General features: G+C 36.8%; 1 protein-coding gene across 2 annotated transcripts in view; it reads right to left on the minus strand.

The window, feature by feature from the left end:
- Nucleotides 1-23,534, minus strand: part of efna5b (ephrin-A5b) — an 89,231-nt gene extending 65,697 nt beyond the window's left edge. Inside the window, exon 1 of one of the 2 annotated variants that reach the window (XM_055167384.2) lies at nucleotides 22,885-23,534. In XM_055167384.2, the coding sequence (XP_055023359.1) occupies nucleotides 22,885-23,009 (125 nt within the window). In that variant the 5' untranslated portion in view covers nucleotides 23,010-23,534. The remainder of the gene's footprint in view (nucleotides 1-22,884) is intronic. The other variant, XM_055167383.2, reaches the window with a different exon arrangement.
- Nucleotides 23,535-27,855: the final 4,321 nt, after the last annotated feature.

Here is a 27,855-nt window from a genome sequence, read left to right on the forward strand (position 1 = left end):
CCAACCGCTTGATGGAAAGCGGCTCTGGCACGGCCACCGAATCAATTATGAAGCAAAGTGAGCAATGGCTTATGGGTAACTGTCACTCACTTGTGCTGTAGCTAATTCACGTCTTATCCAATCACAGTTGTTCAGAAACGGCCCGCTTTAAACCTGGACACTGGCCAATCCTTTAATTACTCAAGGACTATACGATCTGTACACGTAAATGTACATGCTTTTTAGAAAGATATATTTTTATATAAAAAAATTAACAATTACAAATAATAATTTTATATTAAACAATAAAATAATGAAACAGCATTTAACCGTTAAACTGCCGGTGTGATCTGTAGTGTCTTGCAGAGACGGATAGAAAAGAACAGCCATGTTAAACATGAGAAGCTGTCGGTCTCCAGAGACTCACACAGCTCACAGGGGTTTTATTATTCACACAACAGACCTCCTTCATCTCTTTAAACAGATGATTCACCGTGAGGACTCGGGACACTTTAAAGTCTTTTGTTTCTGCCCCATCATGGGGTATTTGTCTTTGGGTTAGAGTCGAGACTCACGGGGTCTCTCTCAGCTGGGCCGCTGGTGAGACAGACAGACAGACAGACAGACAGACAGACTGCTTTACTGAATCAGTATGAGGAAGAGAGGAGATCTAAAGAGACATAACCCCACAGAGAGGAAGATTACACTGAGGAATCTGATTTTAGATCAGTTCAGTGCTTTTAGTCTGTCAGATTAACAGATGCTCACAACAACAAAGCAATTACAGAGAAATCTGAATTTAACTTTAGAAAGAGAAAACAGCAGCAACAGTTAAGCAAAACGGCTGCTGTACATGAAGACAAACTGTTTGTAGTTTGATCTTAAAAATATTTTGATATGAAGAAGAAATGCTTGAATATTAGTTTTCATGAGAAAACTGCATTTTTAATCCTTTGTTCATTTATCTTATTACCTTAAAAATTCAAGTGCAATTTACTTAAAGTTATCAGTTGTAAATGCTGTAAGGAATACCCATAAACCATTTTATTTTGTTCAGAGAAAAACAACTGATGGGACATATAAACAGTTGTTAGTCAAATATCTTAAGAGTTTTACACTCTTTGTAGGATTATTGATGTTTTTTTGATGTAAATGATAGTTTTATGTCAGGTGATCAGTGTTTCCTTTGTTATGCATGCATCACATTTAACTTATTAAGTGCAGTGCAGTTTGTTGTGTGCTGCTGTTCATTCATTCACATAGAGTCAGACCTAAAAACTTTTCATTACACCTTGTTATATAAAGTTAAATGACAATTTAAGTTCAGTCTTTATGAACACCAAGTAAACTTTATTGTTTAAGTGAACTGTACAAACTTCAAGTTTGGTGGGGTGAGCATACTGTACGTGTCATTCTTCCCGGACGCGTCCTGGCCAGGATTATGTGTGCATCTTCCGAAAGTCTGCATATGTCATTGAGGTTTATTATTTCAGGTTATATTTCAGAAAAGCAACCGTTACATTTCAAAGTAAAAATGAAACGATGATTGTATGTTGATGAGGTATGTGACAAATACGAATTCCACAAGAACCACCCGAAATCCTGGTAAGAATGTTGCGTATGGTCACCCTAAAGTTTGGTGAACTTAACTATTTAAGTTCAGTCTACAGTATGTGGCGACCAAGTTAAGTGAACTTAAATATGCAGGGCTCAACATAAAGGACTGCCCGGGGCAATGTTGATCAAATTTGCTTGCCTGCAGATAGATGTCTTGTATCATGAGAGAAAACAACTTTACAAAGGCTTTCTGAATATTGAGTTTATATACGGCTGTTAAAGAGACAACTGTTGCTTCTAGAACGGTCTTGAACACACAATGGGATTTATTTTGATTTCTTATGGGACAGGAGATAAGTCTTGGCCTCTGGTGGCCCTTTAACCTGACCCTGTGTAGAGATCTCTATAGGCATTAATGTGATACTCCATTAGTGTGAAAAGGAATTTGTTCCGTTTACATAAGAGACACAACCTCTGTGAGCCAGCGGGCCGACAGCTCAGCGCTTTTCCAGATTCCACTGGATTAAGATCCCAGCCGTTTCCTACCGTCAGAAAGACCTTGTTTTTAAACACACGACTCCTCGGAGAGAAAAATGAAAAGCGAGCGGTGCTTTATGACTTCTGATTGGTTGATGTAGACTCGCTGTAGAACCAAGATAAGAAAATCTACAGCAGAATATTTGATTGTGTTTGCTACTGCTATAAAACTTTCTACTGTATGAAGTCATTTTATTTGTGTGTTTCCCAGATGTAAAGCAGCTGAGCCAGCAAACACCATTTATATTTGTTTTATAATAATGGCTTTGCCCTGAGCTGTAAAAACACAAACTAAATGGAATCCGACACAGCACTTAATGGCAGCAAACAGTGGCTCATAACATTATTAACTACACTTATGTACCCTGAACTGCATTCAGAAAAAAAACAACAACTGCAAACACAAACTCAATCTCCTTTACTTTATCTTTCCAAAGAAATAATTAAACAATTGAAATAGAAGATTGCTGTTATTCTGATTCAACAATGATAGAAATCGATTGCTTTAAAACACAATCAAACTGAATTAATTATGATTGTACAAACAAACACACCTGCAAAATACTGCTGCTATCCCGGATAAACAAACTATATCCATTGTTTTCATAAGACTGGGTTCTTTGGGAAGCTAAACAAGCTTATATTTCACTCACAAACAACACACTACTTCGGTGACGTCAACAGATTCAGAAGTTTTTGAACCTTTGCCAATGTTTAGCATGAGGAATCCAATTCTTTAACTGTTTTTACTTTTCCCCGCCATTGACAAGTTAACTTAATTAACGAGTTAACTAATCAATTAGGAGAAAATGGCAATCCATATTTCCACTATTATCCACGAGGTGGCGCTCTTACCCAACTTATAAAACACGGAAGCAACTGCTAAGGCCAAATAGTTCCAACCATGTATGTTTCTAATAATTGCTCTGAATCTGATCTCTATCAAAAGTCATTCACAAAAATGCAATTATCTCAGCTTTTTACGGCCTCAAAATGCCTCTGTATTTCTAAAGAAACCTACCCTTATTTGAGAAATGATAAAAATTAAGCTATTAATGAAGATAGGATGAAAAGTTTTTTTCTGTTTTTTAATCTGATATATTGTATGTTTATATATTTAAAGAAGAACATTTTCTGGAAGGCATTTAACTTGCTGGCGGGGAAAAGTTAATAAGTCAGAATGTATGTAAAACCATTTGACCCGCCCTTTAAGTTTTTGTATGAGTAGGGCTGTTGCGGTGAAGGAATTTCCCTTGCGGTGATTTTGCGTGGCTCACCAGCGCGGTATGCGGTTTTATCGGCCGTCATTTACTAAAATAACATTATTTTTTAAATCAAGAACAATGACGTCAACTAATAGATGAAGGGTAGGCTACCAGGTATTCCCCCTTGTGAAAAAAAAAGATTAACACAAGCTATACTACAGCTAAATACATTTAAATCTGAGAAAACAAAAATAAATTGAAGAACATCATTTAGGCTTGTTAAGCGCAAATTAACAGAGCATCGGCCAATACAGAACACAGCAGTGTCTTAAAGAAATTAAAATGAGCCAGTATTTGTGCACCTGTAAATGTACAAAACGAATGCAATACAGAAGGCAATGCATAATAATTTAGGGCATTTTAATAATACATTAGTAGATAAATTAACGTTTATATATAAAGTATGAACACGAATGTATCATTATTTTGGCTAAATTAAGCTGGAGAGGTCATATTTAGTCACAAAGATGTGTCATCATTTCAGAACAAGCTTAAATGCTATCTATAATAACTTACATTATATCTTGTGTCTTCCTTTGTCGAAAATATGTAGAATTATATGCGAGTAAAAGAAGCAAAACTAGTGGAAACGTTTAGCTCACGCGGACCGAAGGAAAAGCCGTTAATAAAGCAGACTCTCCGTGTATAGAGGATGCTGGGATGAAACAGTCGAGTCGGCAGATAATCATCAATGTTTAAAAGTCTTTCACGCAGATACTGTTGATGAAAAACTTGCATATCTAAATGTCTAGGTGAAAGTCAAGTGTGCCGTCAGTCAGTTCAGAAAAGCAACCGCGGTGCGTTATATTGGCTGCATCCACGGAGTTTTCGCGCTGCAGATGCACAAAGAAAAAACCTATAAAAGGTCCTTTTTTATGAGGTTTTAATGCTGGTAAGCAACCAGGTTATATTTTGGCGTCATTTGGGTTGAACAGTCCACACGATTAAAGTACATTTCTCCCATTAATCTTTAAAACTGGATCCAAGAGCGCTGACGACGGCCACAGTTATTCTGTCATCTCAGTTTTACTTTTTCACACATTCACTATGATTTAACGAAATATGAAGTATTACATTTTTAATTGAAATTTACGAAAAACAAATTGGCCTACTCTCTTAACTCTTGACAATCAGAGATGGCCTTTATTAGGACCTCCATGTACTGCATGACGTGAAAAACAAGGCGGCATATAGTTTCATGAATTTAACGTGAAAGGCGCGGTTGTTGCCGGTTGCTTTTTTTCACATGCGGTTGGGCTTGTCAGTAGCGCGGTAATGCGGTTACCGCGACAGCCCTATGTATGAGGACCAATAAATGACCTGCAAAAGCATTTAAAAACATTCAAACATTGAGAAAACTATTAAAAATGTTTTTGTGTCTCTTACGGTACATTTACATGGGACGTAAGCGTTAACACTTGACGGAGGGCGTGTCTGAAGCATGGCAAACAGCCAATCACAGTGGCCACAACACATGCTCATCTGTTCTCCAGTCTTGTATAAATGTAATTGGCTAGTTCTGCCCTAGGTTATTTGCATAAGGTGATCTGATTGGCTGACACACGTGTTGGGGCTTGAAAAGTTGAGAAATGTTTAACTTCTGCCACGAGCAACGCCAGTGACACAAAACTGACGAATCCACAATTTAGTTCAGCAACGCATGACGTCACCCATTCAAAGTAAATGAGAAACGTTAGCGCTTACACCCCGTGTGAATGTAAATGTATCAGTAAATCAATCACATCACACTGTACTTAAGACAAGCAAAGGTATTCCATGATGATACAGAAGTCAAAAACCATAACATCTGACCGAGGTTCAGTGTTTGCCTTCAGCTGCCCGTCCCTTATTTACTCAGAGCAACATTCAAATTATATTACTTCTAGTCTGAATAAAACGCTAACATTATAAAAAATGTGCATAATGAAAATCCTTATTTTGACCTTGTTGATAACAACGCAAGTTCATGTTCTAGCCAGTACAAAAATAATCCATAACCTATGACACGCAGATACAGACAGGGATGTAAATGAGATGATTTGATTATGTTCAGTGCAAGTAAACATAAAACAAAAGGTCATTTTAATATTCTGCCCACATAAAATAACAGATTCAACGCATTTTACATTTACATATTATGACTCAGAGAATTGCAGGGGGCAATAAAAACGGCACAAAAGAGCATCGCATAATCCCTCAGAGGAAGAGCCATAAATGAATTCATGTTTATATGAGCACTCTGTGTCCAAGCTATCAAACAGCTGATCCATTAACCTCTACCCTACACCTGACATCTGAACCTCTCATACATTCATCAGACAAAGAGAGAAAGTGAAAGAGAGAGAGAACTGTTAGATTAAAAGCCATGTCCTTGCTTGTCATGTGGTTCAGTGCTTCTACTGTAACATTTCACCTTTTTTTCTCCAATGAAAATCAATCAGCTTTAGTCTGGATCATTGGTTACAGTCTGAACTTTCAGGACATATTTAAGACGTACAGTAGTTAGTTTGGTAAAGAATGACATTATTCTACTAAACTTATTTCTAGGGCTGTGCAATTAATCGTTTTTCAATTTCAATTTTGATTTCAGCACATTCTGGTTGCAAATACAAGATTATCAAGGTCGATCCATTAGTGTGCTGTCATTTCGTTCTAAGTTATAAATCAAGCGCGTCATTTGTACTATAATTTTGACCTCTGTATGATCTATAATAAAAATATTCCTATAATGCACGATAATTTTCACATTTTATGACACTTTAAATGGCCGTTGCAATCATAATGCTTCTAAACTCATTGATCTTCATAATCAATACATAAAGAGTGTATCATAATTGTGAGGAGAAGGTGAATGCGTGTAATCCACGTCGTCTTATTGTTTGGTTTTTGGCTAGAAGGGATACAGCTACAGCCTAAATCTCACCAGATGTTGGGTTTAGAGTTAGGTTTGGGGTAGGATTATGCTGGGTACACACCAGAAGATTTTTTACATCTTATAAGATTTAAAAAATGTGATAGACCACAAACATGAGGATAAAAAAATCCTAGATTTAACCGTTTTGCTCCTATAGTGTGTGGTGTGCCATTATGTGTCAAAGACAGCACACCACACACAAACAGATTTTTAAGAGTCTCGACTGTGAACACAGGAAATCCCACAAAATCTCGCGAGACTTCAGAATGGCGGACGATATGCAGGAAGACATTTCAATTATAGTGCTTGGAATAATTTTAACAAGACACGTTGTATAAACATTCGTGCTGTTGCCACAAATCAACAAGCTGATCCTCCATCTCTACTGTCCACATCAACTTCACTTTGGCCGTTTCTCAATCCGAAGGCTGTAGCCTGCGGAGGTCGCATATGCAGGCTGCATACGTCATGAAACCTGGTTTATACAAGTTAACTGAGCATTACATTCGCAAGTCATAAGTATATTACATCAATAACCGATAAACTAGGAATAATTGTCAATTTTATAACTGTTAATATTCTGAAATAAGACAGTCTTGATGACGTTTATGCAGCCTGGAAATGAGAAGCGGCCTTTGTGCTGCGCCATGACTGCTTCCGTCTCCCATCATCTCGCTTTCTGATTGGATATGGTTTCGTTTCACGTGATAATCTCAATAGCGTGCTCGCATTTGTCCTCGGGATTCCCCACACACATCGGGATTTCTGATCGTAAATATTCAAATATTTACGATTCGCGATCGGCGCGGCTCCGACGTTCTTCCGAGCAGGTTCGGACACTCTTAACACACCTCACACGAAGGGAAAATCTGATTAGAATATCTGTAAAACCATCGCAATACTCGGGACATAGCTAGGATTGTCGGAAGGGGGGAAATCGGCCCAAAATCAGCCCGATTATCTTTTGGTGTGTACCCAGCATTAGGATAAAAACAGCGCTCATTCAGTAAGATTTTACATGATTTTGGCAGTTGCTGTCTCCCTTCTAGCCACATCTTTTCTCACGTTATGTTTTTTCGGCCAATCATCGTTGAGAATGACTCTCTCTCTCTTTCACGAGTAAACGTTCCTGCCACGGCACTTAGGTCAATAGTTAAGTCAGCTGTTTTGACCTATAGTTATTTATCTACTGGGAAAATCTGCAGGCTATCAAAAGTTGTTTGTGTAGATAAATAGCTGTATTCTGCACATTTTAGTTAATTTCTTCCAAATACCATAATTTTGATCTGAAGTCTAAGCACAAAGTAGTTAACCTTTTTCTATTTGTTATGCGTTATGCGTTTCACGCATGCTGAGGCAAACTATCCCTCACGTTTCAAATACAAAATATAATCAATTTAAAATGCATCATGGCGTCTTTCTCTCTCTCTCTTAGAGCTGCACTTGCATCTGTCTGAAGTCAGATCACTAGGTAGTAATCCTGTTTATGTTTGTATGCATTTCAAGCGACCTAAAGCAAAATTATCCCTCCTGTTTAAAATATGAATCACATTCCACTGGATCAATGTGTTATAAGGCACTTCTGCAACAACACTAAACAATGCACAATTGTGTGTGTGTGTGTGTGTGTGTGTGTGTGTGTGTGTGTGTGTGTGTGTGTGTGTGTGTGTGTGTGTGTGTGTTTGTGTGTGTACCTGGTAATTATGATGTTGTGGGGACCAATTGTCCCCACACAGATAGGAATACCAGCATTTTTGTGACCTTGCGGGGACATTTTGATGTCCCCATGAGGAAACAAGCTTATAAATCAAACAGAATGATGTTTCTTGAAAATGTGAAGTAGTAGAAGGGTTTCTGTGATGGTTGGGGTTAGCGAATGGGGTAGGTAAGGGGAATAGAATATACAGTTTGTACAGTATAAAATGCATTATGTATATGGAATGTCCCCACAAAACATGGAAACCAGAATGTGTGTGTGTGTGTGTGTGTGTGTGTGTGTGTGTGTGTGTGTGTGTGTGTGTGTGTGTGTGTGTGTGCGTGCGTGCGTGCGTGCGTGCGTGCGTGCGTGCGTGCGTGTGTCTATAAATGCATGTTTTTAAAGTCATTAAGTAATCGTGTTAAATAATCAAGAATTATGATTTTTACCAAAATAAACAAGATATGATTTCTCCCATAATCCAGCAGCCCTACTAATTTCCAGCATTAATGGGTTATAAAGATCAGGAGAAACAAACATTCACTGAAGTCTGTCCAAACTATGAATGTTCATTTTAGTTCATTTTCCCTACTGACGACCGCAGCTTGTTAACCAAACATTAACCGTTAACTGATACGATTTTAATATTAAATTGTCATTGAGTAAAAATACAGTTGATGATTGTTTGTGACTCAGGAAAAACAATAAAAACATTGTATTTAATTTGAACGTGCAAACAGCAGCAACAGATCAACAACAGAACCAGGATTCATCATCAATAAAGATGCTCCGATCAATCGACCGCAAATCGGTCGATCATCGCATTAAATGACTCGATCGGTGCTCTAAACCAAAGCTATAATCAAAAAGCCAAATAAATACCAAAAAATAATATTATTACGTGAGAATAAAGAGTAGGCTACATAGCCACTGACCAATCAGAATCAAGTATTCCAAAGAACTATGAAATAAAAGATTTGCATCAATGAAATAACTTAAATATAAAGCACTTCTGTAGTCATATATGACTGGAAATTTCTTTGTTTCTTGTTTGTGTGCGATTTTTCCTGGACAAAGACCGACCTTGAGAGAAGGTTTGAAACCCCACCATCAGGGCAATAATGTCCCCCTCTGTCTCTCTCTCTCTCTCTCTCTCAGAGATGATTACTCTACTTAAAGCACGGTGAAAGGGGGAATTTTCATAATGACAAGCCTTTAAAACTCTCAACTGAAATCAGGAACAGAGCGCCATTCCACCCACCAGATGCTGTATAAATATAGACAGTAGACTGACCACACCCCTACATCTACAAAACACTGACCAATCACCTACAAGACCACAGATATGACGTCACACAAAGAAAAGATATCAGGCAAACACACAGCTTATAGAGCACTGAAACAGATAAACATGAATTATCACTGAGAAACAGCATGAACTTGAGCTTTAAAGGGCAACCTATTATGCTCATATTTAAAAGATGTAATCTTTACAGATTATTTATTATAGCATCTCCAAAATGCATCTATTTGGATGAGACCAAAAACGCGTTTTTGTGTCTGTACCTTTAAATGCAAATGAGCTACAGCTCCTCACTCCCTTACCAAAAGAGACAGTGAACCCTTTCAGTTATCTGAAGTAGTATCTCACTATTGAGACATGATAGACAGCATACAACTCACAGAGGGTGGAAACTATGATGACACAGAGGGCGGGGCATCTTCAGTGTGAGGTCACATTAACAAGAGCTTAAAAGCAGCATGTCTAATGAGAATGATTTGGTTTAATGGAGATTAAAAGAGATGGAGTAGATGGATTTTTTATTGTAGGGTGGTTGTGTTCACACACTGCCAACCCATATGTATGTCTCAACAGCTTGTAAAAGTGGATTTTGCATAATAGGTGCACTTTAACTGGGACATTTAACAAGCCTTTTTTAAGATGTCAAATAAATCTTTGGTGTCCCCAGAGCACATATGTGAAGTTTTAGCTCAAAATACCCCACAGATCATTGGAGCAAAAATGTGCTGTTTTTGGGTGTGTCCTTTAAAATGCAAATGAGCTGATGAAATGTAATGTAAACACTGTTCACCATAATGGTGGTTTGTTGAAATTGAAACTCAATTGTGCTGTCAATTATTTTCTCTCTCTCTGTACTAAATGTCAATGTCGTGGTTGGATAGTGCAGATTAAGGGGTGGTATTATTATAATAAGATCCCCTTCTGACATCACAAGGGGAGCCAAATTTCAGTTACTGGGTTGATCTTTTTCACATTTTCTAGGTTGATAGAAGCACTGGAAACCCAATTATAGCACTTAAACATAAAAAAGTCTGATTTTCATGATATGTCGCCTTTAATGCTGCTGCTACATCTCATCCATAATCCACTCCAAACTCTCAGTTTTTCATTTGAAATGGGTTGTGAATGCTGATCTGTGTTTCTAAGAATTTTCTAACATTATATCACACATTCACAATGATAAACTGATCTTCAGTTAGCCGTGTGTTTCTCTGAGACGTCAGCTTCTTCATGAGCTGTTTGGTTTGGATCAAAACAGCTCCGGCTAGTTGAACTTCACAGCTGCCGTTAACAAAATCAACGTGTTTCTGTGATGAAGAGATTTCTGTTTCTATGTGAGATTAACAACAACAGTGAAGTCTTAATAAAAGACCATTTCCACAGGTCAAGGAAATAACCCATAACACATCTAACAAAGCTAAACAAATTAACCAATTTAATGCAGATTCACAAAACAGACTGCTCAATGTTTGTGCATCAGCTTTAATGAAATGTTTGACTCTATATAGAAATCCCCCTTATAGCTGTTCTGTGATCAGTAAAGATAGAGATGATGTCGGTGTTGTATAAACACACATCAATCATTAGAGACATCAGCTAGATGAGCACAAACACTACATTAGTCACAGTTCACTTATATGACTGAAAACTGACATACTGTATACAAGGCAATTTATAGTAACTTTATGTTTGCGTGTTTGCGTAGACAAAATGACAATGACTTGATTTAATTGAATTAGATGTGGTATAGAGTTAATAGCAGTGTTAATGTTTATTGACGTGACCTTTAGTTAAATGGGAGCTGCATGCCACATCAAAAAGGTCAAGGAATTACTCAAAAAAAATCAAATTAAAGAGAAACGTTCCTTCTGTTCACCCTAACCAGCACTTACAACATGACCTAGATCAAATTCATAGTAAGCACTGAAGGCAACAGAAATCCTCTGTGTGCATAGCAACTGAAAGCGATTCAGTCCTTCATTTCCTCATTGGTTCTTGTGTGCTGTAAAGTCTTTGAAGATTCTTTAGTAAGCACTGGTTGGTGGGTTGGTGGCAGTAGTATTTTCAGCATTGCGTGCCAAGAGCCAACAGGGAACAACTCAAAAGCTAAAGGCACGTGATCATCCTCCCCCTCCTCTTCTTCCTCCTCCTCTTCCTCCTCCTTCTCTGATCTCAGACACAGTACAGCCCCTTTACCTCCATCCCATCACTACAGTCCTTCACACCATACACCACAATAAACCTTCATTCAACATTATTACATTAATAAGAAAAACTTCAATCAAATGAAGACTTTTAAAAACTTGAAAGAAACAAATTGAATTTGTTTTGCAATATTTCAGCTGAAGTGCACTTGGTTTATTTTATAGAATTAGAACTAAAACCACATCATGTGAAGCATTTAAAAAACATCAAATTGACTTTTAATAAGCTTGAAGCATACTGGGTGGAAACTTGCTTTGCTGTATTTTATTATTGTTATAATAAGATGTACTGTATATTGTGATATCACCAGATGATTTGAAAATCTCTGTTTAAAAGGAATTAACTTCTACCGTGCATCTCTTATAAGCTTACAGATTTCTCACAGAAACATCTGTGATTTCTCTCTGCTGTTCTTATAAATGGCAAAGGCAACCGATACAGTTTTCCTTTTGGAAAATAATGCTCTGCGTACTTTTGCGATGTGACTATTAGCCTACAGATGTGTCCTGCAATGTTGATGCTAAAACAATATTTTACAACCCTAACCGTTCAAATGTGTATCAACATTTATAATCCAGTGATGTCAAGAAAACCAGAGGGAAACAATTTAAAAAACAATCACTATCCATATTAAAAAAAGAGAAAAATAAGCAATAAAAACTTTTTAAATAGATATATAAATAATTAAATAATAAATAAATAAAATAAAATATGAATAAATAAAGCCAACAATTAAAAATAAATGGAACAATAGAATCTATTTTCACAATACTAAAAATAAAGAGTTGACACACATAACAATTAAAAATAATTCATTTATATAATATATTAGCAAACTACCAACAATAAATATAATGGTAAATATATAGTTAATAAAATACAGTGGAGTGTGGACTTTTTATATATAATATGTATTTATATAATATAATAAAAGTTATATGGGACAGTATATAATATAAAAATATATTTTTTTAAATAGTTAAAAGTTATTTTATTTTCATTGGTTTTGATTATTAATTTTGAAAAAAAATTACCATCATTTATATTTAAACTCAAAAAAAGAAATGATCTTCATGTTTTAAACAATGCTGACGATATCTAAGTTATGACGATGTAAACACAACTCTAAATAAACCTATCAAAATGAAATGGACAAAATCTTAGAAAGCAAATATTGACTTCATAAACCATCTTATATATTATATGAATGTTCAGGCTATAATGAGGTGAATGACTGATTTAGGCAGCGAAAACTCAAGAATATAGGCTAATAATGTGTGTTTATATTAGCAAGAAAGATTAGATGTGTGTCTATTAATCCAACACAATCAGGAAATCACCCAGCAATAACTGCCTGCATCTGCGTGAATCCAACACAACACAACAAACAACTACAAATACACTTCTCATATGAGAGATTTGTGCCATACAAAATGCTTTACTATGTCTGAAACATTATAAACACTCCATCATACAGAACAAAATCACAAACTTACCATTTCATATTTTAAGAAATATTGTGACATTGTTTTGTAGATGGCACTCTGTGGCCATTAAAAACTTTGTGTGGACTCATCGCATATAAAGGTGCACTCGCTGAGAAAGCTCATAAATTTTCTTTATATGTTTCCTGGACACGCAGCAACTAATGCGTCTATCAGCGGCTTTACGGCCGCATTGTAGCGGCTCATACATGCCATAAAAGCGCTGTAAAGTCTGTTTCAGATTGAGTGCTTTCACCACATCACTAATTGCTCATACAGCAGGACACGTTTATGAGTGTATTAGCTCATCTCTTCATGGAAATATTTATGCTTCTCTTAAGAAACAATGCATTGATCACTTGAGGATTTCCAATGGGAGGAAGATGTCAGTTACTGGACAAAAGTTTTTGCTTTTGGTCTGAATGCACTGACATCGTTGGCCACCTGAGCTTTTGGCATAATAAACAAAAAAATAGAAAGTCATGCGTCGATTATTTGGAATACAGATGATATAATTACAAGAGATGATATAAAATTATTATCTGTAAAATACATGCAAAAATATATTTATATGTATATATTTTTAAATATATTTGATAAAAATCAGCACTTCAGATAACTGAATTTAAAGCACACACAGAAGACCGTCCGGATGTAATCCAGCATCTTCCAGTTAATGTGATGTGTGCCGGTCAGTGATTTACTTCTCAGGTGTCGTGTTCATCTGAAGATTAAGAATTTCCCACAAGCATCTTTGTACCCGTTGTGTTTGGTTGCTACTTAAGCCCACATGTTTGTAACTCAATCCCAGCATTCATTGTTCACAAACACAAAGCTCAAGGTCTTTGTTTCTCTCAGGCGACTGAGGTGTAAACCAAACTAAACCTGAGGTCATAAGTGCATGACAGGTAAATGTGTGTCAAACAAAAGATGCACTAGACTTAATTAGAGACTGATAGTTAATGACATGGTTTAGAGTTTCACTTTCAACACATCCGCCGAAATCTGAGTGAAATGACTGAAATATTCTTCTTTATTGTCAGTCTGATCCTCTAATCATTCTCTTGTTCGTTTTAAAAAAAAACATAACATCAATAGTTATCAGAGACAAAAAAAATTATATAAATAATTGTTTTATTCCCAATAATGCACAAATGTATAATTAATATTAGGGCTGTCAAAAGATTAATCGCATACAAAATAAAAGTTTGTGTTTGCATAATATATGTGTGTGTATTCTGGTAATTATTTTGTATATATAAATACACAGACATGCATGTATGTATTTAAGAAACATTTGTGTATTTATTTAGATTTTAATATATATTATATATAAATAAAAAATATATACATAAATAAAAAAAACTGAATTTATACATGTATGTGTGTATTTATATATACATAATAATTATGCACAATACACACAAATATATTATGCACACACAAACTTTTATTTTGTATGCAATTAATCACAATTAATCGATTGACAGCCCTAATTAATAGGTATATATATATATTCATTCTCAAATGCTAATTTTACATAATCACATTTTATGCAGTTATTTTATGTTTTGACCTAATATGTCTGGCCACGAAACAAAATATGTTTAGTTTATTCTTTTGTTTTTAATGCACTACATTAAATAAGATGAAACAAAAAGCTACAATTAACGCCAGGCGTTTTTCATTATTAAACACATTGTTCTCTGCAGTCATCAGCAGACTGTTAATCCTCAGAGTCGATATTCTGTCTGAGCTCAATGTCAGCAGTGGTTACGCCTGATGTATCCGGACCACCGACCCCCCTCGTCTGAGATTGTGTCTGACCCCTGCACGCAATCTTTCTGCCCCGACACTCTTTGCCTTTGCCCCCTCACTCCCTGCCACCAGCCCCGGCGCTGAGCTACTGCCTGAACTTTCCCTTTAAATTACTTCTGCTATTCTAACTTTTCCACTTCTGAGCAGCATCAATTATGCACTAGAATAACACAGGCCCCGACCGGGCGATATGACATAAAGGCCGATTATGGGCGTGAATAATTCAGGCACTTTCGTGCGATGTAGCTCTTAGTAGTGATAGGGTGATGTTCACTGGTGGAGTGAATCTGTGCAGATCTCGTGCACAACGCTTCTGTAGTTTATAGATAAGAGAAAACTCTTGAGAGCATCAATGTGGATTACTAACATATGAGGACATCAACACTTCATCAGGAATGATACAACACTTTGACTTTTCTGGATAAAATTGTTTTTGGTTTATTGCAAAAAAACACGACAAAAAAATCTTAATCTTAACTGAATCTTCAGCATGCGAGTGTCAAATCAAACTTTTATTATCAAGGGTGTGATTGTTAACCAAAATGGCGTCTTTTAACGAAACGTCTAATGCACGATAGTTGATGTTAAATCTGTCTAGTATGTGATTTCTGGGTAGAAGCACATGCACAAAAACACACAAGTTGCATTTTAATCCTCAGATTTTACGATCACCTTTGCAGCATCAACATGGCCGCCTTGACCTGATTTTTTCAGGATTGCGTGCGAAGGTTTGCTAGCACAGCTTGACTGTGAGATCACAAACAGCTCTTAATATTTTATACACCCTCCAACCCCACCCGACACCATCAGGCTCTGCTTCACTGTCTGCACCAATCAAACGCCAGCAAATCCTTCCCTTCTATTGGCTGATTAACGCTTAAAAAAAAACACAATTCTGTCCTTTTGCTGGTTGAGCTATGCAATTAATTCAAACCCCTTTCAAAGAAAAAAGAAACAATGAAAGCTGTGTGAACACAGAACATCTGCAACATTATGAATATGAAAATCAAAAAGATACACAATTAAACGCACATGTACAATAAAATCTGTTATTAATTTTATCAATCAGTCAAAAATTCTATTAACCTGCCTGATTTATTTATTGCCGAGTTGCACAGTGTTTTAAATTTAAAAATAACTTTAAATAAATTAATTTACAAATCTAATAAAATACTATTTAATCAAGTAAACATTTACAAATGTTTTAAATGGATGTGTTCAGGACTAAAAACACTTACATAAAAAACACTGAATGTAAAAATGTATCTAAATACAACTTATAAAACTTCAACAGATTCATAGTATTTTTTGTGGTTTTTAGCACATTAAATAAATTCAACAATTATTGATTGTTATCAAAATGAAATCTCAAGAATTGAAATGGTCTAATGTGGAATCTTTCAGATCTCAATATCTGTCTTAAAACAGGCGTGTATTTCATGTCAGCTCCTCTTGAGCATTAATGGACCGCCAGTCACCTGCAGCAGCCGAAACATTTGTCCTAAATCAAAACCTCCAGACCCCAAAAGCCCTGAGCCTATTACAGAAAATTTAAAGGGCCAGTAATCCGTGATTAGTCCAAAGAGAGAGAGGCGAGAAGTCGCCCCAGATGGCCTCTTCTACACGGACCGGACCATTGAGCACTGACAGGCGGGAAAAACCTCGCAAAGAGATCGGGAGCCAAACAGACCCCGATTTACAAACAAATGAGAAATGTCGCTTTTAAAACATCTGCGATGAGAACTGCTCATTTGTATTTTAAGGATTTTTTTTAAAGGAATGTTCAAAGTTCTCAGCCACAACGTGAAGGCCGATACTTATATCTTGTGTTTGTCCAGACTTCTAAAGACACTCCAGGGTTCCTCTTAAGCATTATTTATCTCATTAGGTCTTAAACACTGATTAATATGAATGCTGAATGTGAGCGGGAAGGTTTCTAAGGAAGAGAGGAAGAAGGATTATAGAGGAAGGGTTTTTGTGTCAGTAGACAATGAGCTGATGGCTTTTAAAGCCTTTTAGTGACTCTCTGCTATTAACTCATGAATGAGAGGATGAAAGTCACTGGATCCCAGAAACCCTAAACAAACACAACACGGCTTGAACATCAACAAGACCCATCAGCTTAACTGCAAAAACTACCAGCACTAATGAAACAAACTTTACTTTATCACACTTCAATTCATGAAAGTTGTTTTATAAACCATTTCAGTTTAAAGTTTAGAAATTAAATCTTTATGGGTCAGGGTTTAGCTAAATCCAGGACTAACCCTTAGTTATGTTTGGACATTCACAGACATACCTTACAAAACACAATACTGGTGTGAATCTTGAGACAAAACTATGGCACAGATACGTGTTAAAAGATCTCAGTAAAAGATGTTTTTAAATGAAGGCATGCATTTTAGTCTGGGACTATAGTATAAACCCTCTCCGGTTAACCGCCCCTATGTATATTATGAATATTTTGCACATTTTATAATCAGTATAACGTGATTGTAATCATATTGTAAATAATAAATGGAAGTCTGTGAATCATGCACAAACAATTCAAATTAAAAAAAAAAAATTTTTTTAAAGACAAATGTGCATTTGTGAAAAAAACTACCCAGCTTCATGGGGTTTTGTGATGTAGTCACATAATTTTATTTTATTTATTCTTTTTTTTGTGATATAATCACAAATTTCCGCGCTTTTTCGTGATCGTATAACGAATTCCTGTTTTCATGTGATTATCACGCACCGATCACTCAACTACTTCCTCCCACCTTTAAACCATTGTCGCTTCGTTTAGGGTTAGATTTGGAGCTTGCATTAGAATGCCACTTTATGTATTGGTTTATACTATTTTTTTCTGATTTATTTTTTATATGTCGCCTGGCGTTAGGATTAGAGTTGAGTTTGGATGTCATTTTTTGTAAATCAAACCCTAAACCGAAGCGACAACTGTAAGAAAATAGGACAAAACAGTTGAGTAACCAATACGTGATAATCACACAAAAACAGAAATCACGAAAAAACGTGGAAATTCGTGATAATATCAAGAAAAAAGAATTGAAAAATGATGTGACTATATACTGAAATTTCATGAGACTGGGCTGGAAAAAAAATTAATAGCCTTCAAGTTAAAAGTTTTGTAGGGAAGTGATTCAGTAAAACGCATCCAAACTCTTTGAGATACAGTAACAGCACTTCTGTTTATTGTAGTTAAAACAACAACCCAACACGACCCCCCGCCCCACCTCAACCCAGAAGACTACACCTCAAGAAGGACAAAGCTCAGTTCTGGGGTTAATCCCATCGGCTTAGGGCCTGTCACAGACTCTGAGCTCTAAAATGTCACCTACATTGTTCAGTGTCTAAAGAAAGCCCCGCAGAACTGACCAGACACATGCGTGTGAGAAACCCACTCGGCGTGGGAGAAACCAATGCCAAGAGAACAGCACCTCCTCTTCTGTGTGCCCTCCTCACCAGTCTCTACTCTCCATTGTAACACTGAGAGTAATACAAGCAGGACCATGAACCCTTTACACCCCCCCACCCTCAAGATCTCCTGTTCACCCGCTCTCTAAATACATGCATACTTTCGACCCGGGCCAGGGAGAGAGAAACAATAGTGGCCTTTCACAGTGACCGAGAGAGAAAGAAGCAGCCGCTCAATATTTACAGCGGCCCGTTCCTTCTCCTCACAGGCAGCGGGCGGTCCGGAGGGCCGAGAGCCCACTTTCTGTTTGCTTGTTTGTGCTTGAGGTATCGGCGATGCATATTTGAAAAATAATGAAAAGGGCTCAACTAGAGATGTGCAAAATCTCACAGGAGGTGATTTTATAACTACACTACAGAAGTCTGTACGTGGTGAATACTTGTGCAATATTTGTTCTGTACTTCTGAAATCTACAATGATTCCTCCAAAATCTTCAAGCTCGTAAATTTCACTAAACCCGTTTCAATTTTCTGGAGAATTTTCCAGCAGCTGGAGGCGATGTACTTTAGAGGTGTGAAAGAGCCGCGTGGATGTCAGGTCATATTTAAAGAATAATAAATTATACGCGCAATACAATGATGAAACATTTAAACATTATTTGCTTAAACCTGAAATACTCATTTATATTAAAACAAATTATTTATCTAAAATATTTAACTATATTTATTATGTTGTAATAACTTAAACACTGCCATATTTTTTAGTTTTAGCAAATTACCATCACTGATGAGAGATTAACCCAGAAATTGTCTTTACTTAAACAATAAAGTAAACATCACTTAATATTTATATTTTTTGACATATAAATCTTTGTTTATTTAACATATGAAATGCATATGCACATTCAAAACGTTTAAGTGAAATAAACTTAAAATGATCAGTACATGTTGTAAGGAATACCTATAATCCCTTGTGCCTGAATATTTTGATTATTTATGTTTTTACAGAATAAGAACTGATAAGAACGGATAACTACTTAAATATATGTTAAAATTTAAGTTCAATGAACTTGCTGAATTATACTGGAACTTGAAATTTTAAGTTAAATTCTTATTTAGTTCACATTATTTAATTTTTTAAGGCAACAACTTTCCTCCAATTTTAAGTAAATTCAACTTGTCCGGGTTTACAGTGTATACTCCAAACCAAACCCTGCTTCATAAAGCATTGCATTTAAACATTTTTTTAAATAAAATAAAAAGTGGAGATTTGAACAGATGACCCAGGCAATTTTGCTTTTAACCCAGATGTTTAGACTAAAACAAGGCTAAATTTGGGCTGTCAGTGAAAATGTAATAGACCTCTAACATAGCTCAAAAATAAATGAAATAAAATGAATAAGTGAAAGCAAAGACTGCTGACTTTGCTAACATGATGGACTACCAGACATCTCACCAATACAACAAATATATTTTGGATATAAGTGGGTTAGCAGGACTATATCTATAGTTAACCTAGATGATGCAATGATGACTGGATGCATTAAAATAACAAGATAAAAGTTTGTCCTAAATGATTAAAATAATCTGCTGATTAATTCTTGCTGCATATAAATTCTGCTCTGGATTTCCGTCTACACCACTAAACACTAAAGAAACTCAAATCAAAGCATAATCTCCCATCCGCTACTCTAGACACACAGTCCAACCTACACTGTAAGATTACAAAACATTATCTTCTTTTAACACAGAGATATTCATGTAACGCAACACAAGATATCACACAAGACTCTAACAGCAGCGCATCTGTAGATCATCTCGTCTTGGAGGTTTCTCTCTATATTAAAAAATTCTGGTACAAACGTCCCACTGCTTCGGTGAGGCTCAGTTTCCTGAATCCAGTGTAATATCTGCGTCTTTCCTTCTAATAATATTCCCCCTTCAGTCATGAATTATAATTCATCAGAGCACGTTTGACTTTCTTTGTACCTTCTTAAATCTCCTTACATACACACGCACACACACGTCTTTGATCCACTGCGAGAATGAATGTAGAAAGGAAAAAGCACAGTACGTTTTACATATCACGGGATAGTTTTAGCATACTAGAAGAGTAAAATAGCCAGCGTCAAAAGTAGTCCAGTCAGTCTGAATCTGTTTAAGCGAGAAGAATAAGAGGTTCTGTTGTCATATTTAACTGAAGTAACACCAGATGCATGAGGAACTGTTCGCCATGGACTCTTCTGTGTTATATATTCCTCATGGATAACATATTCAACAATCCCAGAAATCTGACATCAAAGTAATACAATAGTCAGTGAGAGGACACAGAGGACGGTGAATACAGGTTGTGGAAAGTTGGCGGTCAGAAATGTTACATTCCATTCGGTTGAATTACGATGGGAACTACTCTCTTAAAATTTTATTTAACCCAATAAAATAGTTAAAGATATTTAAAGTGTGTTTATTTTAAGATTTTCTTTTCAGTTCTATCTAAGGTGTTCACATAAAAGATTATTTTAAGTGCATATTAAACATGGTTGTATTTTCGAGGAAGTTTGGTTGTAAACACAATCACAGACATCCCATACATACACACAACGAACGGTACGATGCGGTCGGGTTGAATAGGAACACATTTCTCATCAGTTCATCATGGAACATTTTCACGAGCAACTATCGTGTTACAGCTGAATATTTGTGGGGTTTCCGCTTGGAGACTGCGTGACCCCTGTGCCCGGGATCTCCAACATACGACCCACACAGTCAGAAGGAAGATCCTGAAATAACTAATTGTATTCATTCATTTTCTCTGCTCAGCATGGCACGAAGACATAAAGAAAGCCACAGCTAAAGGGGAAGGAACTCTTCAGCATGCCAAACACTGCAGATTTCTCATTACGGCCCTTTAGAAGAGCCAGAGGTGCGGTGGGAATGAAGGGGAAATTAAGCAATTAACAACCAGACTGGAAGAAAGAAGCGGACAGACAGACAGATCCTGACACTTTACCTCATTCATACATTTGTAAGTCTCCTAATATTTGGTCAGAACTCATCTGAGAGAGATCTGAAAAAGTACTACATTTATATTTTTATTTGTGCTTGTTTATTTATATGAGACAGACATCACACAAATGAATCAATTTCAGCTTCATGGTCTATGTGTTCAATAATCTCTCCTATTTCAGAATGTACAAAATTACTACAAATCAAGATAGCAGACACAAAACATTTCTTACTATCAATCTTTCTTCTTTCTCAAAGCAAACTCAGGATAAAACCATGAAAACCATTGGAGCAGCTCGAGGTAATACAGTGGAAATGTTCTGTGCTGCTGGAAATTATACTGTTAATAAAAGACAACTTACTCTTTTTATATTAAAACCACAGTCAGCTGGTTTAATATAAACACGTCCAAATGAAAGTGTGTATATAGGCTATCTGATTAAAGCTGACTTTGCATTTTTTGTTTAAAGCGAGTGTCACATAAATAAATTGCTTTCTAAACACAAAAGAGACTAAACGCACGTTCATGGATTTATTCAGTGCAGGTTTATATACAACATCTACTTTAAACTCTACAGAGAGGAATCAAAGTTGCAGATAAATTTCAAATTAAGAGTTAGTTAAGAGGTTTTGTCTTTACTTTAGACAAGAAGTACTGTAGCGATCATTCACAAGGCATAAACAAAATACAAGAAATAAGTTTGTACGTAAATTACATTAAAATCCTAATCCACACTATACTGTATATCTCTCTACACAATTTTATATTATAACTTTGTATTTTGCAAATGTATTTACTTCATTATTTCTGTTTATTCTTCTGTGTGACATAGGCCGCGTGTATTTGACCCTTCATTATTCAACCCTTTAAAATCAGAAGAATCATCTTTAAGTTGTCATAATGTCAAAATACAAACACATATATTTTTAAATGTTATTATATAGATTATAAATGTTATTAAATGTTTTCATTGTCTATCCGAAGCTTTAGTCACGTTGATTAATTAATAATTTGGCTGTCGGAAAACGTTTTCAGATCATTTTAAAACTGTGTGGCGACTTTCATGAGTGAACATGTAAACATTTATCTTAATAATTTTGAGAAAATCGCCACAGCTTAAGACAGGCTATTAACTCAGAAATGCCACAGAAAACCAAATGAATGAATCAGCTGTAATAACGTTTAACACAAATATAAACTCGTGCGTTCAGCAGCGCGTGACCCGAAACCGCAAACTTTTAATACCTCAGTTTTACTCGCGCCGCGTGTTATACTGTATATAAAGTTTTTATTAAACATCAGTGCTGTTTATTTGAACCACGCTGGTGTTTGATCTCTTATAGACACTTTTATGAAAAGATAAAACATAAATAAATGGATAAAATATCATCTCTATAAGATGCACGATCATATACATAACTAATAATTTAGAGAAGTGTCTATTCGCGCGCACTTAAGCAACACTATTAACAGGAAGTTATTTCTTCAAATGTATCGTTTTATCACTGCAGTCCAATATCTTACTGCTTTATTTTATTTCAATATCTCGCAACTGTTCTTCTTTAGCTATATATATTCGTATAATATTCGTTTCTGTTGTTATTTAAAACACTTGTTGTTAAACGTAAAGTGAAACTATAGTGCAATGCTTTCTCCGCACAACAGCCGTGCACATAAACCCGCAGGTCCACTCACTCACCTCGGGTTGGTTCGGTTCCAGTAGACCGCGTATCGATCAGCCATCACCTTCGAGCTGGGCTCTTGACTAAACACACACATCCACAGAATGACACCCACGAACACCATCATTTCTATCTGCAGCATGTCTACAGTACAGTCGGTTATTCCTGTTTCTTCACTGGACTTTCATTCACATCTGCGCTCACAGCTGATCTCACTGGAGTCTCCAAATGTCTCTCTCCGCACTACGCTCAATAAATGTGAACTGCGCAGCCGGAGACACAGAAAACACCACACACAGAGTCCGGGCTTATGTTTTCATTCTAACACACATGCGTGATGAACGCATGCTTTCCACTGACACTTTAATGCAGATATAACAGCCGTGCGCGCCCGCAGCTCTTACTGTAATACAACCAGAAATCAATATCAGTCCACGAATGTGTCCGTCAGAGATGTTGGCAGAAGTTTCCAGTAGAAGCAGAAGCAGGAGAGTCTGGTGTCAGTCCCTTCAGATAAACACAGAGCCAGAGAAACACACCCGCGATCCGGTCACCCGCGTCACGCTCCGTCATTCTAGCGCACGAGAGATGAAGGAGAGCCGCTCATCGTGGGCTTTCGGTTTGTGTGTGGATGTGAACCCAACGGATGTCGGTGCGAATGTGTGTTAGGTTACAGCAGGGCGCAGAAACACTTGATTGGTCAAACTACTGATGGGCGGGACGCAAGAAAATAAAACCCCTCCTCTAACCCTTCAGGCTCTTCATACATGCAACCGATAGACGGTTTGAATCCTGCGCTATCTGCTGATCTGAAAACGGGGAAATAATTTATCAAAACGTATATTTTACATAGATATATTGGATATTATTTGCGTTTTGTCGGACCCAAACCTCTCAGTTATCCTTACAAACAAACGTGCAATGGGGGGGTCATTTATCATCCCGCTGTATACCCAAAGCGCAAAACATTTACTTGCAATATTAAATATTGAATGTGCGCGCAGTGATGCACTTGTTGCGCGGGAGGGTGTCGTGGGATCTCCAGCGACAGACGCCCCACTGTGGATGCAGCTCTTATCTGTCCCTGAAGACATCAGAGCTGAAAATATCTACAATACATCCTGCTGAATATTTACTCTATTTTATAAATGATGTAAGTGTCAAGTAACCCCTCACCTCCATGCTGTGTGTATCTCTGTGTATACTTCTTAATATCACATTCACGTTAGGGCTGCACGGTATTGAGAAAATATTCGATATGCTGCCCTATTGTTTGGGGTTCTGCGGTAACTGTGTTTTTCTCCCAAAAGAAACACTATTTATTTAAATCATTTAGATATGTCATTATCATACTGAAATAAACAGGTAACACATATTCTTCTGATGTAATTAAATCTAATTCAGACTTAAAAAACTATTTCAAACATATCGTTCTTTTTAGGCACCAGGACGTCGTTGTAGTTTTCCTCGCTCGTCTCTACTCCTGCCATATTTATTTTCCTCTCTCTGCTTTGAGCCGCTAGGTTCACTTTTGGGCCTGCGGTCTATCAGTAGTATATAAGTCCTACTTTGCACGTATTAAGTAAGGCCCCTTCTGATTGGTCTAATTTGTACAATCTAAGCATAAAATTAAAAAAGAAATTAAAGTTATTGCAACTCTCCGCAACATGAATATCGCATATACGATCATTTCCAATATACCGTGCAGCCCTAATTCCCATGGGACTCGGTTCAGTGTCGGGAGACATTAATCATGGGAAACATTTGAACCTGTTGCTTAACAAACTTTCATGACCTTCATCATCAGTCTGCTGGACTGTCAGGCAACAAGAGCTTTCGTGCATTTGGCCTTCAGGCACAGAAGGAGGGGCGTCTCTCCGAATGACACAGTTCCTCTGGCTGCCGAGGCCAGTTGTCCCCTATATTCTGATCACATCTCTCAGCAGGAGGGTGGGTCGGAGGATGAGGTCATCGCAACAGCAGCAGCGTTTTTGCAATCTTTCTTCACCAAACAGCGGCGTTCGCCTGCTGAGCTGCGTACAGACGCCATGCTGCTTCTATCTTATATCAAAGGGAAAGATAATATAGTCTCCATTCCACTTGCACCATGGTCTCAAAATTACAATGGGTATTTTGATTACTTCTTATGCCATATTATTTACTGTTAAAGGCAGAGCTGTCAAAAAATAGACAAGTTGAACTTATTCCCAGAGACAAATATATTTGATTGATTGTTATTGTGCAAAGAGGTTCAGAAAGAGATTGCTGCGGAATCCACAATGACTGGAAAACATTCACAGCGTCGGGGAAAAAACCTAAATAATTTCCCCTCCCGTGAGACTGGAAATCATACTCCTCACTGATAAGTTCACAGAGATATGAGTTTCCAAGTAATGTGTGATGAGTAAGTGCTGATAAATCCTGAAACACAAATAAATGATGAACGTCCAGCACTAAACCCAAGACAAGCAGAGTGCTCGCCAAACAACCTGACAACAGCTTACTGATACGCTTGAGATCTTCACAAAGACTTTCTGCTGTTTGGATAAAACATACATTTTGCATTTGTCAAAAGCAAAAATGTTTTATGGGGCAAGTAAAAATCTGAACTATACTGACTAGGGGTGGGACGAGACACTTACAGTACTTCACGAGACGAGAAGAGATGAGATTTTACACTTTTTAAGAAATCCTCAATGATAAAATATATAAATAGGAAACTGAAATCACATTATTTTGAAATGTTTTAACTAATCTAGGACTGTCACTAACAATTATTTTGCTAATTGATAATAAAGTAATTTGAAAAATGGGCCCAAGTGAGCAATAACCTTTAAAATTACATAATAATGACGATGCAATAATAATTTATTCAAATAAAGTATCAAGACCAAGTTAACACATTACATTAAAGAGGACATATCATGACAATCAGACTTTTTCCATGTTTAAGTCCTATAATTGGGTCCCCAGTGCTTTTGTCAACCTAGAAAATGTGTAAAAGATCAACCCAGTAACTTAGTTTTGGTAAATCTTTCTCTGTAAGCATTTGAAAAAATAGCTTATTGAAATTTGGCTCCCCGTATGATGTCAGAAGGGGATCTTATGATAATAATACTGCCCCTTAATCTGCATTATCCAACCACAGCACTGCCTTTTAGTGCAGAGATTAGCTCATTTGCATTTTAAAGGACACACCCAAACATGGCACATTTTTGCTCACGCCTACAAAGTGTCAATTTTAACATGTTATAATAAATGATCTGTGGGGTATTTTAAGCTAAAACTTCACATATGTACTCTGGGGACACTAAAGATTTATTTGACATCTTAAAAAAGTTTTGTGAAATGTCCCCTTTAATATGTAGCCTATAAAACCAGCATTATGTATTATAACAAATGCCTGCAGAGGGCACTAGCGGACTCGTCTCATGGATGCTATCTTTACTTTTACTTTAGATGGAGAAAACGCATACTTTTAGCCAAACAATGTTTCAATCCATTTAAATCTTTAATATTTGTCCAATTCTTTACAATAGAAATGATACAGCCAGTTATTCTAGAGCAATAACACACAGACACTAAATCACGTAAACTCCGAGTAAGGGTTTAATCTGCTGAGACACTTCACATCTGACACAGATCAACAGACAATCACAACACGTCTCAGACGAATATTATTGGAAACCCAAACAAAAAAGCACACGCAGTAAAAGACTGAATATAATGCATGCACGTTGCACTGTAAAATGTTTTGCCACAAACTCAACTTTACGCTGATATCAGGAGACAGTGGCCGTTTCGGAAAGCTGCATCCTCCTGAGGTCACATATGCAGGCTTGGATGTTGTTCAAATCTCATCCGATCCTCACAACATCAGTCACATCTATCTAACAGTGTATGAATCAGCTCTCATCATTCTGATGGCCAAAGTCAAATTAGCAGGATCTCATTTGTATACGGATCACAGGCTGTGCTGTAATACCCCGCTTACACAAAGACAATGAAGCCATTGTGAATTAGGAGCAGTGTGCACATGTCTCGCTGCTACAAGCACACGCAGTAAACACAACCGCACGTGTGCACCACGCCACGGCTGGACCAGAACCCAACCCGACACACGGCGACTGCTGGATTTAGTGTTGTAATTACCAGAGTAAACTGGACATTTGTACACTGATATATGTGAGATTCTGTTTGAAATCTGATTTAGATTTACAGAGATTTTGCCAGTATTGTTTGTACTGCTGAATAGAGAAACACCACAGCTTGCATCCCATAATTGTTTGAAATGCTTACAGTGGTGTTGTCCGTAATTATCTCCAAAGATCAATATAGTTTGCCCGAGATATCAGCTAAACCACAACACTTACAATCCAAATATCAGCAAACAATCATTTAACTCTTATTATGAAGCTAAATAAATTCTGGGATCGCTGTAGCTCCATATTGTTTGTAGTGTTTGCTTAGCAAGCATATTAATAATGATGATCTGGATGATCAGACATACAATTTTCATCTAATACAGTTGTGTTCAAAATTATTCAACCCCAACTGAAATTGATTGTTTTGGCCGGTTTGACATTGATTTTGATCATTCAATCATCCTGCTTAAAATTACATCAAAGAGGCATGTGTAGGTCAGACAAATATAACATAACATTTATAATGAAATAACCACAAATGTCTTTTCTGTGCTCACATCATTATCAGTTTTATTCAACCCCCAAGTGACATTCAATCTTAGTACTTAGTACAACATCCTTTTACAGTTAAAACAGCTTTTAAACGTGAAGCATAGCTTGACACAAGTGTCTTGCAGCGATCTACGGGTATCTTCGCCCATTCATCATGGGCAAAAGCCTCCAGTTCAGTCACATTCTTAGGCTTGCGCACTGCAACTGCTTTCTTTAAGTCCCACCAGAGGTTCTCAATCGGATTTAAGTCTGGTGACTGCGATGGCCACTTCAAAATGTTCCAGCCTTTTT

The sequence above is a fragment of the Misgurnus anguillicaudatus genome, chromosome 5 (genome assembly GCF_027580225.2).
Source record: "Misgurnus anguillicaudatus chromosome 5, ASM2758022v2, whole genome shotgun sequence".
NCBI classification, from domain to species: domain Eukaryota; kingdom Metazoa; phylum Chordata; class Actinopteri; order Cypriniformes; family Cobitidae; genus Misgurnus; species Misgurnus anguillicaudatus.